At 49.1% G+C, this 12,528-nt stretch overlaps 1 protein-coding gene across 3 annotated transcripts in view; it reads right to left on the reverse strand.

The window, feature by feature from the left end:
- Window positions 1-12,528, reverse strand: part of NOP14 (NOP14 nucleolar protein) — a 28,819-nt gene that overhangs the window by 6,986 nt on the left and 9,305 nt on the right. For 2 of the 3 annotated variants that reach the window (XR_012434561.1, XM_005554340.4), the window contains exons 4-12: window positions 11,032-11,171; window positions 10,091-10,225; window positions 9,031-9,153; window positions 6,554-6,685; window positions 5,349-5,628; window positions 3,670-3,800; window positions 2,919-3,004; window positions 1,812-1,947; window positions 894-995 (exon numbers count right to left, since the gene is read on the reverse strand). Coding sequence is in view for 2 of the 3 variants with exons in the window: in XM_005554340.4 (XP_005554397.3) it covers window positions 894-995; window positions 1,812-1,947; window positions 2,919-3,004; window positions 3,670-3,800; window positions 5,349-5,628; window positions 6,554-6,685; window positions 9,031-9,153; window positions 10,091-10,225; window positions 11,032-11,171 (1,265 nt within the window). In the remaining variant the exon portion in view is untranslated. The remainder of the gene's footprint in view (window positions 1-893; window positions 996-1,811; window positions 1,948-2,918; window positions 3,005-3,669; window positions 3,801-5,348; window positions 5,629-6,553; window positions 6,686-9,030; window positions 9,154-10,090; window positions 10,226-11,031; window positions 11,172-12,528) is intronic. The other variant, XM_074039255.1, reaches the window with a different exon arrangement.

The following is a 12,528-nucleotide window of genomic DNA, read 5'->3' on the forward strand; positions in this document are numbered from 1 at the left end:
ACAGGCATGTGGCACCAAACCCAGCTAATTTTTGTATTTTTAGTAGAGACGGGGTTTCACCATGTTGGCCAGGCTGGTCTTGAACTCCTGACCTCAGGCAATCCGCCCGCCTCGGCCTCCCAAACTGTTGGGATTATAGGCATGAGCCACTGTGCCCAGCCAGAGCTGTACTATTTATAAAGTTCCTTCCACCCATACAGAGCGTACGATTACTGCAGTAAGCATGTACCAATCACATGCCTAATAAAGAAAAAGGAACAGCTTAAACTTTTTAAGCCAAAAAGGGAACAAAAGTCCTTATCTTCACACTGGATAACTTCACCACTAACTCGAAAGGTTGTTTTCTGGGGTCCCACCATCTGTAACCTTGAGGTGCCAAACCAGGCTCTCCCACTCCCACCCACATCTCGGGCTGCTCGAGCTAGGGCTCTTTTAGATGGGCCCTCTTTTTTTTTTTTTTTTGAGGCGGAGTCTTGCTCTGCCGCCCAGGCTGGAGTGCAGTGGCCAGATCTCAGCTCACTGCAAGCTCCGCCTCCCGGGTTCACGCCATTCTCCTGCCTCAGCCTCCCGAGTAGCTGGGACTACAGGCGCCCGCCACCTCGCCCGGCTAGTTTTTTGTATTTTTTAGTAGAGACGGGGTTTCACCGTGTTAGCCAGTATGGTCTCGATCTCCTGATCTCGTGATCCGCCCGTCTCGGCCTCCCAAAGTGCTGGGATTACAGGCTTGAGCCACCGCGCCCGGCCTAGATGGGCCCTCTTATACCTAACCCCAGTGCTCAGTCTCTGCAGCCCTTGAACCGCCACGCTTATGTTCCACAAGGCCCCGAGGGGCTGTGGCTCTGGCCACCCGTGGTGTAGCAGGCCGGCCCCTGCTGTGTGTGGAGAGGACGCACCTTGGTGAGCAGCTGACTCAGGCACACGAGGGCAGGGGTCACCACCGGGTGCCAGAAGTCGGAAGTTGGAAACAGCAACCTAGTGATTTGCAAATAAATGAGCTGGAAGGAAAGTGTTACCATACAGGTTAAAGAAGGTAAATGAAGTCCATCCATATGCCCTCCCCACAAACACTCCGGAGCCAAGAACAGGCTCTGGGGAGGAGAGGGTGCATCTCCTTGGCCCAGAGTTCTGGCCTCAGTGTCACAGAACAGGCATCCAACCACCGTGAGTCAAACAGCTAAACGTACAGTGAGGACACTGTGCTGAGGCCCGTGAAGGCTTCGCTGAAGCAGTCAGCAATGGTTACAGACACGGGCTCAGATCCCGTTTTGGGGAGTTGATTAAAATCATTAACCTAAGTCCTACCTACAGTTTTAAGCTTCTGCTAACTATTGTGAATCCATTTCAACACAAACACCAGGCAATAAAGAGCATATCTCAGCAAGTATTTCCTTAAAGTTACTAAAGCTGAAAATACAGCATGAGGCTGTTATAAAATTGTTAAAAATCTTAGTGTTCAAATGTCTCCCAACCTTTGAATAACACAGAAACCGAGACCAATTAAAACCAGTTCATAGGCTTGGGCCCTTATGGAAAATATTGTGGTTCTATTTGCCTTCCAACATTTCTGTCACTGGACCAAATACGGCACCATTCACGTGGAATCAAACCAGAATCTCCTTGTACGACCCACACGTTAGTCCGCGGCTAGTGGAGGAGTGCCCTCCCCTCCCAGGCTCGCTGCCCTGCAGCTCTCGCTCCAGATCACCCTGGAGGACAGGGCGCGGCCAAGAGCATCGTACCCGTCATCGGCCTTCTGTGATACCATCAGAACCTCCATGGCAGGGGCAGTGCCTAAACTGAACTCTGCTTACCACGTCCAACCCTGGCAATGTTGCCCGGCCTTTGGTCTCAATCATTTCTTCCATCTCATGCATGGCATCTCGGAGAACAAATTTGACAGCGTCACTTGCAGATTCAGGAAACATCTGGCAAAGATTATATAAGTGCCTGTTCAGCAGAAATGAAAGTCAGGAGAGAATGACTTTAGATAAGAAACACAAAAACCCTGCAAGCCATTTTCCTATGAAATCACCTGTTGACTGAGCAAGTAAGAACTGGATGAATCTGCTTTTTCTAACAGTATTCTTAACAGTCTACACTCACTTCTGCCATTTCCTAAAAACTCGGCCATAACATGGACTGGAGGTGGTGGAAGAAACAGCTTGATCTGTGGTAACCGTTGTTGGGGGCACCGCTCTGTGTGGCAGCTGCAGTGGACAGCTCCAAGGCACTTTCCATATTAACTCATTTATTCCTCACGACAGGTACTTCTTTGATAGTGTCTCCATGTACGCAGATGACGTGGAGAGCTCTGTGCGGCACAGGGCAGGAAGCTGGTGTGTGCTCTCACGGACAGGACACCAACACTCTCAGCTGATAACTCCGCCCCTCTGGCATTCTTCCTGCCACCGGCCCCGGGGGCCAGGAGCCACCGAGTGGGTCACGGTCACACAGACTTAAGAGTGCAGCGAGGGCGGGAACTCGCCCTGGAAGGCCCCATGCAGACAAGAGGGACACACTCCCTGGCATGCAGAACCACCCAACTGGGTTTCACTGAGGGCTGAGGGGCCCCCGGGGTGTCTACCATGCTTTCCAAATATCTCAATCACCCAGAGCTTGAAACTTACAATGAGCCACCCCATCCCAGCCACAAATCTAAAGGGGTTCACTTGTTTCAAAATCAACTTGTTTGTGGTTAAAAGTCAGTCCCAGCTCTACGGTGGCTGGAGCGGCATGTGTGAGAAGCGGGCTTGTGCTGTGAGACTCACAAACCCTGGGTGACCACCCGCCTACCTGGCATGCCGACGCCACCATGCCACCTACCTTAGTAACTCTGGAATGTGTTTTTATGACTCTAAATGGGAGAAAAACTGTTCTGCTCAGCCCCACATCCCAGATAACACACGTTTTTTACTTACACAACCAATTTATCAATTACTCTGAGGTCTGGTGGGTCATCTGTAGCTAAATCGCCAATGTACTCCAAAAGAAAGCCAAACAGTTTCTGCAGGAACATGAATTGGGAAATAAAGCTCAGTGCTCAGCACCAAGAACAAAGCCACAGGCACACAGCTTCCAGATCAAGCTGCATTCTGGTGACAACCAGGTGGGGCGGGGGAGCCCAGGGATACAGACATGAGCAGCCTTCTAACATGCAAGCAAAGACACTGCTAGAACTTGCTAAGCACTAGAAAGTGTAGAGGGGGGAAAGCTAAGGGTCAGGTGTATCCTTCTGTAGAACAGCAGACAACACATCACTAGGAAAGCAACATGAGGAGCACACACAGCACGGCGCCCCCCCTCACGGAACATTCACCTCTCACTGAGAGGAAAAGGCACAATCACAGCCACCTATCTGACAGCAGTCTGGCTCTGCTACTTGTGGCTATGTTAACCTTAGTGTCCTCCCCTGTAACATGAAGGTGAAGGTCCCCATGCCTGCCTCTGGCTGGCTCTGGCACGAGGCTTAGAGAGGAGCCAAAGCCAAGGGAGGCCTCTGCCTGTGCCATACCAAGTGTTCCCAGCCATCATCATAGGTAACCAGGTGACAGGCTGGCCCCATCTGGCCTGAGGCACACGTGGCCGTTGCACAACTTCACAAAATTCTGGCATTCATATACGGGGCTGTGCCGACACTCCCAGGACTCCACACACACTCAATCCACGTACTTCTAATTTTGCTTTGTTTCCTTCTGCGAGACTCGGGTGGTTGCACTTCTGAATTCTCTCCACCACCAAAAGCTGCTCTTCCATCGATCTTCCTAACAATAGAGATCTCAGTTCCTCATAGGATTCAGGGGCTATCAAAAACACAAAACATACTGCACATTTAACATTTATATATATATATATATATATATATTTTTTTTTTTTTTTTTTTTTTTTTTTTTGAGATGAAGTCTCGCTCTGTTGCCCAGGCTGGAGTGCAGTGGTGCGATCTCAGCTCACTGAAACTTCTGCCTCCTGGGTTCAAGCAATTCTCCTGCCCCAGCCTCCTGAGTAGCTGGGACTACAGACACTTGCCACCATGCCCGGCTAATTTTTGTATTTTTAGTAGAGAGAAGGCTTCACCATGTTGGCCAGGCTGGTCTCGAGCTCCTGACCTCAGGTGATCTGCCTACCTTGGCCTCCCAAAGTGCTGGGATTACAGGCATGAGCCACCGTACCTGGCCCACATTTAACATTTAAAATGAGAATTACTTACATGTCTGCTAACATAGAGGTAATTTCATATAACTATTCTACTTCACAATCACAACAAACCCACCAGCTTTTGCTCTGGCACATCTGGAGGGGTATCAGCCATCCTGACCTGGGCTGTCAGGAGCGATCACGCACCTGGGAACACGCTAATAAGGAAATGCCCTCCCACCTTTCCTCTATTAGGAATTTGCTAAAACACCCACAGTTTCAGAGCATCTCGGTGGCAGGGCGCTGGGTTTAGTGCCCAGAGCACTTCAGAAAGACCTGGAAGGAGCCACTACGAGCCAAGCAGTGTCAGCTCATGAGACTCTTGCCACCAGAGGGCACGTCACAGAGGCCAGCTTCACCACTAGCTTCTCCTCTGGAAGCATCCTGCAGGCACAGGACAATTCGCCATTGCTTACGAGAACCCGACCATTTTTTTCTTTTTTTTTGAGACAGGGTCCTGCTCTGTTACCCAGGCTGGAGTGCAGTGGTGTGATCGCGGCTCACTGCAACCTCAGCCTCCCAGGCTCAAGTGATCCTCCCACCACAGCCTCTTGAGTAGCTGGGAACACAGGCACAAGCCATTGCACCAGGCTTATTTTTAATATTTTTGGTAGAAACGAGGTTTTGCAATGTTGCCCAGGCTGGTCTCAAATTCCAAGGCTCAAGTGACCCACCCACCTTGGCCTCCCAAACTGTTGGGATCACAGGCGTCAGCCATGCTCCTGGCCTGGACAGTTTTTCTCCAGATACTAGACAAAACAACACTGTATATTCCATCTAAAATGTTACGTGGCCAAGCAGGAGGCCCAGGTGGGAACATGGAAGCCTTCTCACAGATGTTTACCCACCTCCCCAGCCCGGCCCCTCTGGTCCGCCACAAGAGGCTGACCGTATGCTACAGGGGAGGTGAAGGTACCACTACAGAGAGATGCGTCTGGCCCATCTGGGGCCGGCCCACAGAACCACGGTGACAAACTAACATGACCACTCGCTCTAAGACCTGGATCAGCAGACACAGGGTGTGTCCACGCACTCCCAAGGGCATCCTTGGTCCCCACTCCACAAATGCACCTCCTGGGCGCGAGACAAACACACACAGCTATGGCCAGGTCATAAAGGTTATCCGAGAACCTGAGGAAACCCACGCACTTGCCCACCTGCGAACGTGTAGGGCAGCTCGTCTCCGGCAGCTTTTCCAGCTCTTCCCTTGCCGCTCGTCGGCCCTCTCCCAGGAGTCTGCCGCTGCTCTTTTGCTGGCTTCTCGTTTTCTTCCTCGCTCTCTACGTTGGATTCCAGGTCCGAGTGGCCATCTGGACTATCACTCTCCTCTGTGTCCTCCCTGCCTGAACTGTCACCTTCTTCCTCGTTGCTCTCAGGGTCACTGGCTTCCTTGCTTTGCTCTTCCTGGCCATCTTCCTCGACATTCATCTTTCCATCCTACCAAGAGTGTGGAAACCACAGGGCATCAGGACAGGCTGAGACAACCACTGGACCATCTCGCAGCCACATCAAGAGGCAGCACACATCAGTGCTTCCTATGTGGTTGCAAGGAACACAAACCTGTGTGCTCCATCTGCCCACTGGCATTAGACCTCCTGCCCACCACCCGCTGCTAGGCTATTTGAGCCATAGGAGCTACAAGCTCCCAGCGAACCCTGCTGCAGGATGGTGGGCCAGGTTCAGGTTCTGCTAGGGAGCGGCATGGGATCAGGATTTGGAAGGTGTTCAGTGGCCGTGGGCTTGAACACTGGGAGTGTCTACAGCACCCACCACTGGTTTGGGAGGGCTGTACCTTCTGCTCCTCCAGGTAACCTAGTGTTTTTATCAGTATCCATTTTCCGGCGTGGACCTCTTCTGCTTGAAACCTGTCCTGCCTTATTTTGCTTCCCTGGACCCTGATTGATACACTCTTAAAATGAGAAAAGGGTATCAATTTATAAAGTTCGTGAATTAAAAACTACACCAGTCACAGAAACTCAATGACATCACTCAGAGAAAATTCACAACTCTAGCCTTGAGTTAGCTCCCTCGATAGTACGCTGAGGTCATGTAGACAGAATCATGCCGTTATTAACAGAAGTAGTTGATGTTAACCAAGTAAGCAGTTTTATCTGTATTTCTTTGAGAGAGAGAGAGAGAGAGAGAGAGAGACAGAGCATGAGCAAGCGAATGCACACACTATTGTTAAAGTCTCCTCTCTAAAGTTTTGATACTTGATATACCATGAACACCCAGATAAAGAACTTTAGAGAAACTGGTTAAAAAGATTTAAAATTCCCAACTGTAATAAATTCCTAAAATGAATACCAAAAAAGTTTTTAAATTAGAAAAAAAAGAGAGAAAATGACGGCAAATATCTTACTTTGTAGGAAAGCAAACGCCTGTCATCTTTATCTAGCACGAAGCCATCATTCAGATCATCTGCTGATATATGTTTTGGTTTCTTCACATTTTCATCCTCATCCTTTCCAAGCATTCTTCGAAGCCTCTCGGCCTGAGCAGGAAGAAATGAGATGTCTTAGGGCACACTCCTCCAACACTTGGTGAGGAGGCGTGCAGTCCTGCCGTGGGCAGCGGGCTGGGCCTACGGTCCTCCCAGCTGTGAGGCTGGTGCATCCAGCTTGCTTTCTGCCTGCAGTTTTCAATCAGGCATGCAAATACTTGCTAAGCAGTACATTCCTCATTTAACAAAATCAACTGTTCAAACTTTGTGGCCAATACTCTCCAGTCACCAGGCAAGCCTATTATTCTAAGGTCTTCATAGCAAAATTCTGCTGGCCAGCCCCGACTGGAAGTCATCACCCCCTGCACCGAGAGAAGAGGAGCCAGGACGCCAAGAGCAAGCAGCTCCAGGGCCTCCACTATTTGACCACACACTGGACATGGGAAGAAGCTAGTGATGTGGTTACGTCAAAACAGCCAGCTGAGCCAGGTGTGATGGCAGCTCATGCCTGTAACCCCAGCACTGTGGGAGGCCGCGGTGGGAGGATCAGCTGAGCCCAGGAGTTTGAGAACAGCCAAGGCAACATAAGGAGATGCTCATCTATACAAACAATGTTTAAAAATTAGCTGGGGCCAGGCGCAGTGGCTCACACCTGTAATCCTAGCACTTTGGGAAGCTGAAGTAAGTGGATCACCTGAGGTCAGGAGTTCAAGACCACCTGGCCAACACGGCAAAATCCTGTCTCTACTAAAAATACAAAAATTAGCCGGGCATGGTGTTGGGCGCCTGTAATCCCAGCTACTCAGGAGGCTGAGGCAGGAGAATCACTTGAACCCAGGAGGTGGAGTTTGCAGTGAGCCAAGATTGTGCCACTGTACTCTAGCTGGGCGACAGAGTGAGACTCCATCTCAAAAAAAAAAAAATTAGCTGGGCATAGTGGTGTGAGTCTGTGGTTCCAGCTACCTGCAAGGCAGAGGCAGAAGGACTGCCTGAGCCTGGGAGGTCGAGGCTGCAGTAAGCTGTGATCATGCCACTACACTCCAGTCACGGCAACAGAGACCTTGTTTAAAAAAAAAAACAAATGTGGTTGGGTGCAGTGGCTCACGCCTGTAATCCCAGAACTTTGGGAGGCCAAGGTGGGTGGATCACCTGAGGCCCGGAGTTCAAGACCAGCCTGGCCAACATGGTGAAACCCTGTCTCTACTAAAAATACAAAAATTAGCCGGGTGTGGTGGCAGGTGCCTGTAATCCCAGCTACTTGGGAAGCGGAGGCAGGAGAATTGCTTGAACCTGGGAGGCAGAAGTTGCAGTGAGCCGAGATCGTGCCACTGTACTCCAGCTCGGGTGACAGAGCAAGACTCTGCCTTGGAAAACAAAACAAACAACAACAAAAAACAAATGAAAAAACTCAGCCAGCTGTAGAAGTGTCTTTACTTCGTTTTTGTTTTAACGCAATGGATTTTTTAAAACTGCATTTAAAAAAAAAGCTTACAAGATAATATACTCATTACATTGTTAGTAGATGTTTGGGATAGAGTAATTATTAAGGAACGTCCATTTTTGGCAGCGCAGTGGCTCATGCTTGTAATCTCAGCACTTTGGGAGGCCAAGATAGGTGGATTGCTTGAGGTCAGGAGTTTGAGACCAGCCTGGCCAACATAGTGAAATCCCATCTCTACTAAAAATACAACAATTAGCTGGGTGTGGTGGGGGCAGCTGTAACGCCAGGTACTCAGGAGGCTGAGGTAGGTCAATTGCTTGAACCTGGGAGGCGGAGGTTGTAGTGAGCCAAGATCACACTACTGCACTCCAGCCTCGGCAACAGAGTGAAACTCCGTCTCAAAAAAAATAAAAAAAAAGTCCACTTTTAATTTGCTGTACTTGGGTATTATTTGCATTTTATTTTGTTTTTGCTTTTATGATCAGAAATAAAAAGTTATTCATGTTGGGTGCGGTGGCTCACGCCTGTAATCCCAGCACTTTGGGAGGCCAAGGCGGGCAGATTACGAGTTCAGGAGATTGAGACCATCCTGGCTAACATGGTGAAACCCCATCTCTACTAAAAATACAAAAAAATTAGCCAGGTGTGGTGGCACGTGCCTGCGGTCCCAGCTACTCAGGAGGCTGAGGCAGGAGAATGGCGTGAACCCAGGAGGCGGAGCTTGCAGTGAGCCGAGATTGCGCCACTGCACTCCAGCCTGGGGGACAGAGTGAAACTCCGTCTCAAAAAAAAAGAAAAAAAAAACGGTAATCATGAATAAATATAAACTTTAAGTGGACTAAAATATTCCACTGATCAAACAGAGTATTCTCTTCAGCCCATCATGCAAAATGGAGCGGAAGGCGCTGTGGATGGACAGCAGCACAGCCCTGCTCCTGAGGTGCTGCCACCCTACCTCCAGCTTCTTGAGGCGCTCCTGCTCTTCCTTTGCCAATTCCGCCTCCGTCTTCATCCGGTTAGAGGGCTGCGCCTTCATTTCAAAGCCAAGCTCACGAACCATCATGTCATATGCATCGGGCTAAGGCAGAAAGAAGAAATTTTTCATTTTAAAAATATATTTCTTATTTTACAAAAAGAAAAGATCTAGCTTCCTGGGACATTCTAGTAATGGCTGCATAATGTTATTGAAGTAGTTAAGCCACACCTACATCTTTTCTTCGAGAGAGAAAACTGTTCTCGTCAGCCTTGAGGATTGCAAAATCAGTGGACATTTGGTCACAAAGAATTTGTTTATCCCTAGAAAAATTCTTCTCAGAATACATCTGCTTTAACAAAAACAGGCTGGGCACAGTGGCTCACGCCTGTAATCTCAGCACTTTGGGAGGCTGAGGCAAGAGAATCGCTTGAACCCGGGAGGTGGAGGTTGCAGTGAGCCAAGATTGCACCACTACACTCCAGCCTGGGTGACACAGCGAGACTCAGTCTCAAACAACAACAAAAACACTACTTATCCAGGTATTACGCCCTAAACATGGGAAATTAAGTAAAATATCAGTAATAGCAAGAGTGACCCACAAAGATGTACAGATGACCACATGGCACTAATCTGGCAAAATCTAGATTTCTCTGAGAACCCAGTTTCTTAAACAAATGCATTTTCCAACAGTTTAGACTAAAGAGAATGCAGTAGGAAACAAGCACTGTTTATAGAGGAAAAAGTAAGTAAATGTATATTAAGTATCAACAGACAAATGCGCCACAGGGAAGTTCAGACACCTGTTCTGATGTGTCCACCCTGAAGTACTTCTTCCATCCAGAAACACCCCTTTCTTCAGTTGAATTCACTTGGAATAGAGACTCAAGTAACTGAATCTCCTTCCACCCCAAGATTACACACAGCAGCTAATTCAGTATCAATGTTCAACAGAAACTTGTTCGGAAGGAAACAGCCCTTTCTCTGGACAGTCAGCCAGGTTCAGTAAGTAAAAAGTTTCTTTCAGTCACTTGGCTCCCACCTTGGGTTTCTCCTTTTTATCTCTGTTCTCTGACTTGGGAGTTTTGTGGGACAGGAGAGTCTGAATTTCTTTCCAGTCTTGGTCTAGCTTCTCTGTGAGCTCGAGGGCATCTTCTCGTTGAGCTTGTCTCTCCCTCTGGGGAAAAAATAACAGACACACACCACATATCATTACTATTGGACTTCAACCCAGAGGCCCAATGTCAGTGCCAAGGACACACATGGTGACCACTCAGTCAGCACCAAACGTTTCAACAGAGAAAAGAGGCCAGGAGAAATTAGTATTTTAAATGCAAAGCTACAAAATCTCATCAGATGGAAATCATTTCCTGCCATAAACCATTAATTTAGATACTCTGAGCAGTTCACGGCAAATGAAAAAAAAAAGTGATTTTTTGGGTACACGTCAGATACTGAAACCAGCAACAACAAAAAACCCATCCGTGCCAGGTGCGGTGGCTCACCCTGTGCTTTCCAACTAGGCCAAGGTGGGAGGACTGCTTGAGGCCAGGAGTTTGAGACCAGCCTGGTCGACACAGCATGATCCCCATCTCCACAAAACATAAAACAATAATTAGCTGGACATGGTAGTGCCCCCTAGCTGCTAGGGGAGCTGAGGTGGGAGGATCACTTGATCCTTGAGCCCAGGAGTTTGAGGCCACAGTGAGCTTTGATCGTGCCACTGTACTCCAGCCCGGGCAACAGAGACCACATCTCAAAATAAAACAAAACTTAAACCAAAAAAAGGCAAAAGAACCAAAACCGGTCAGAGGTATATGCTTTACGTGATTTTTAAAATTCCTATTCACAATAAATGCTTTTATTAAACTCATATAAAATATTAAACACAGCCTAAAAATGTACAGGGAAAAAAAGCTCGAACACATCTTGGTGAGCCTGTCTTACCATGGAGAAGATGGTCAAGAACACTGGCTAACCCACCTTCTCTTGTTTAGATTTGGCAATGAGCTCTTCAATCAGCTCCTTCCGGGACTTGGCTTTCCCCTGCTCCTCGCCTTCCTGTTGAGTCTTCTTGTGCAGGAGCCCGCCGCCGCCTCCGAAGTGGGCAGCAGTCAGCTCAGCTGGGGCGAAAGGCAGAAAACCCCAGTGAAGCCCAGCCCTGGCGTGGGAAGCGTTTCCTTAGCACTCTGCCAGCGCTTCCCCCACAGTGCTCTGGAAAATTCCATATTTGAGAAAAAAATGCTCACACGCAACAGCCTGGCCTGAGACCACAGGCACAATGGCACTTGAGAAATACCCAAGGTAAGCCACTCTGAGAAAACCCAGACCCATTACACTCCCAACTGGCTATAACCCAAGTGGCTGGAAACACTGAGCACCTATTTTTGATGGTGCTGGTTCTAGTGAAGACTGGCAAGCCCAGAGCAAGCTGGCTCCAGGGTCTTGTGGGGGTGTCGCCTAGGATCAATGGCACAGTCTGTGTCCCTCCCAGCTCCCTGGGCAGGGCCTAGAGACTCCAAAGCCCTGAGCTAAGGGCAGGAGCAGGAATCATCTACCAGGGCCACCGATCTTCAGTCTGCCCTACTCACTAGGGCAGAAGAGAAATTAAACATTGTAGGAAACATCGCATTTGGAATAAAAGAAACCTTTAAAAATCCAATTTCTCAAATGAAAAAGAGGCTCAGATGGGAAATGATATATCCAAAGGCCCACATCATAACAGAAACAAATGTTAAGATGGTTTCTCCAGCTTGGGCCTCCAGCATGCCAGCAGCTCCCTGACCAGCAGAGGCCTAGCCTGGTGCCTGCCTGGGCTCCCCACCTCCACTCCCTTCTCAACCCCCTCTCTCCTTTCTCTTCATCCCTCTCTGACTCTCCCCTGCGTCTCCTCTGAAATGCCGTCTTGCCTGAGCGATGGGTCAGTTCTCAGTCTTCCTCTCACTACCAGCAGCGCTCAACACATTCACCACTCATTCTAGAAAAGCTTTCTCTTCTTGGCTCCTAGCCCAACCCTGCCGCCAGGGCCTCACTGTCCCCTCTTCACCAACTCTTCAGGTCACAGTTCCTGCTGTCTGTCCTCTAACTACTCGTATTCCCTTGGCAGCCTCATTCAGTCTCTGTGCTGACAGCATCCAGTTCCTGTCTCCAGCCTGCATTCTCCCTGACCCGACTGCACCTCCAGCACCGCACCGTGGATGTCTAGCAGGCACTGCAAACTCCCCCAAACCCATCTATCCCAGTCTTCTCATCGCAACAAATGGCAATTCTATCTTCCCAGGTGCTTAGGCCACACACCCTTGGAGTCGTCCTTGATGCCTGTCTGCCACACCTGTATCCAGTTTGCTGGGAAATCCCATTGGCTTTGTCTTGTCACACTATGCGATTCCTTGGCTCCAACACCCAGACTCCTTTTCTCAAGTAAAAGCCAAAATCTTGGTCAGGCATGGTAGCGCACACCCGTAGTCCCAGCTACTCTGG

Source organism: Macaca fascicularis, chromosome 5 (assembly GCF_037993035.2).
Source record: "Macaca fascicularis isolate 582-1 chromosome 5, T2T-MFA8v1.1".
Lineage (NCBI taxonomy): Eukaryota > Metazoa > Chordata > Mammalia > Primates > Cercopithecidae > Macaca > Macaca fascicularis.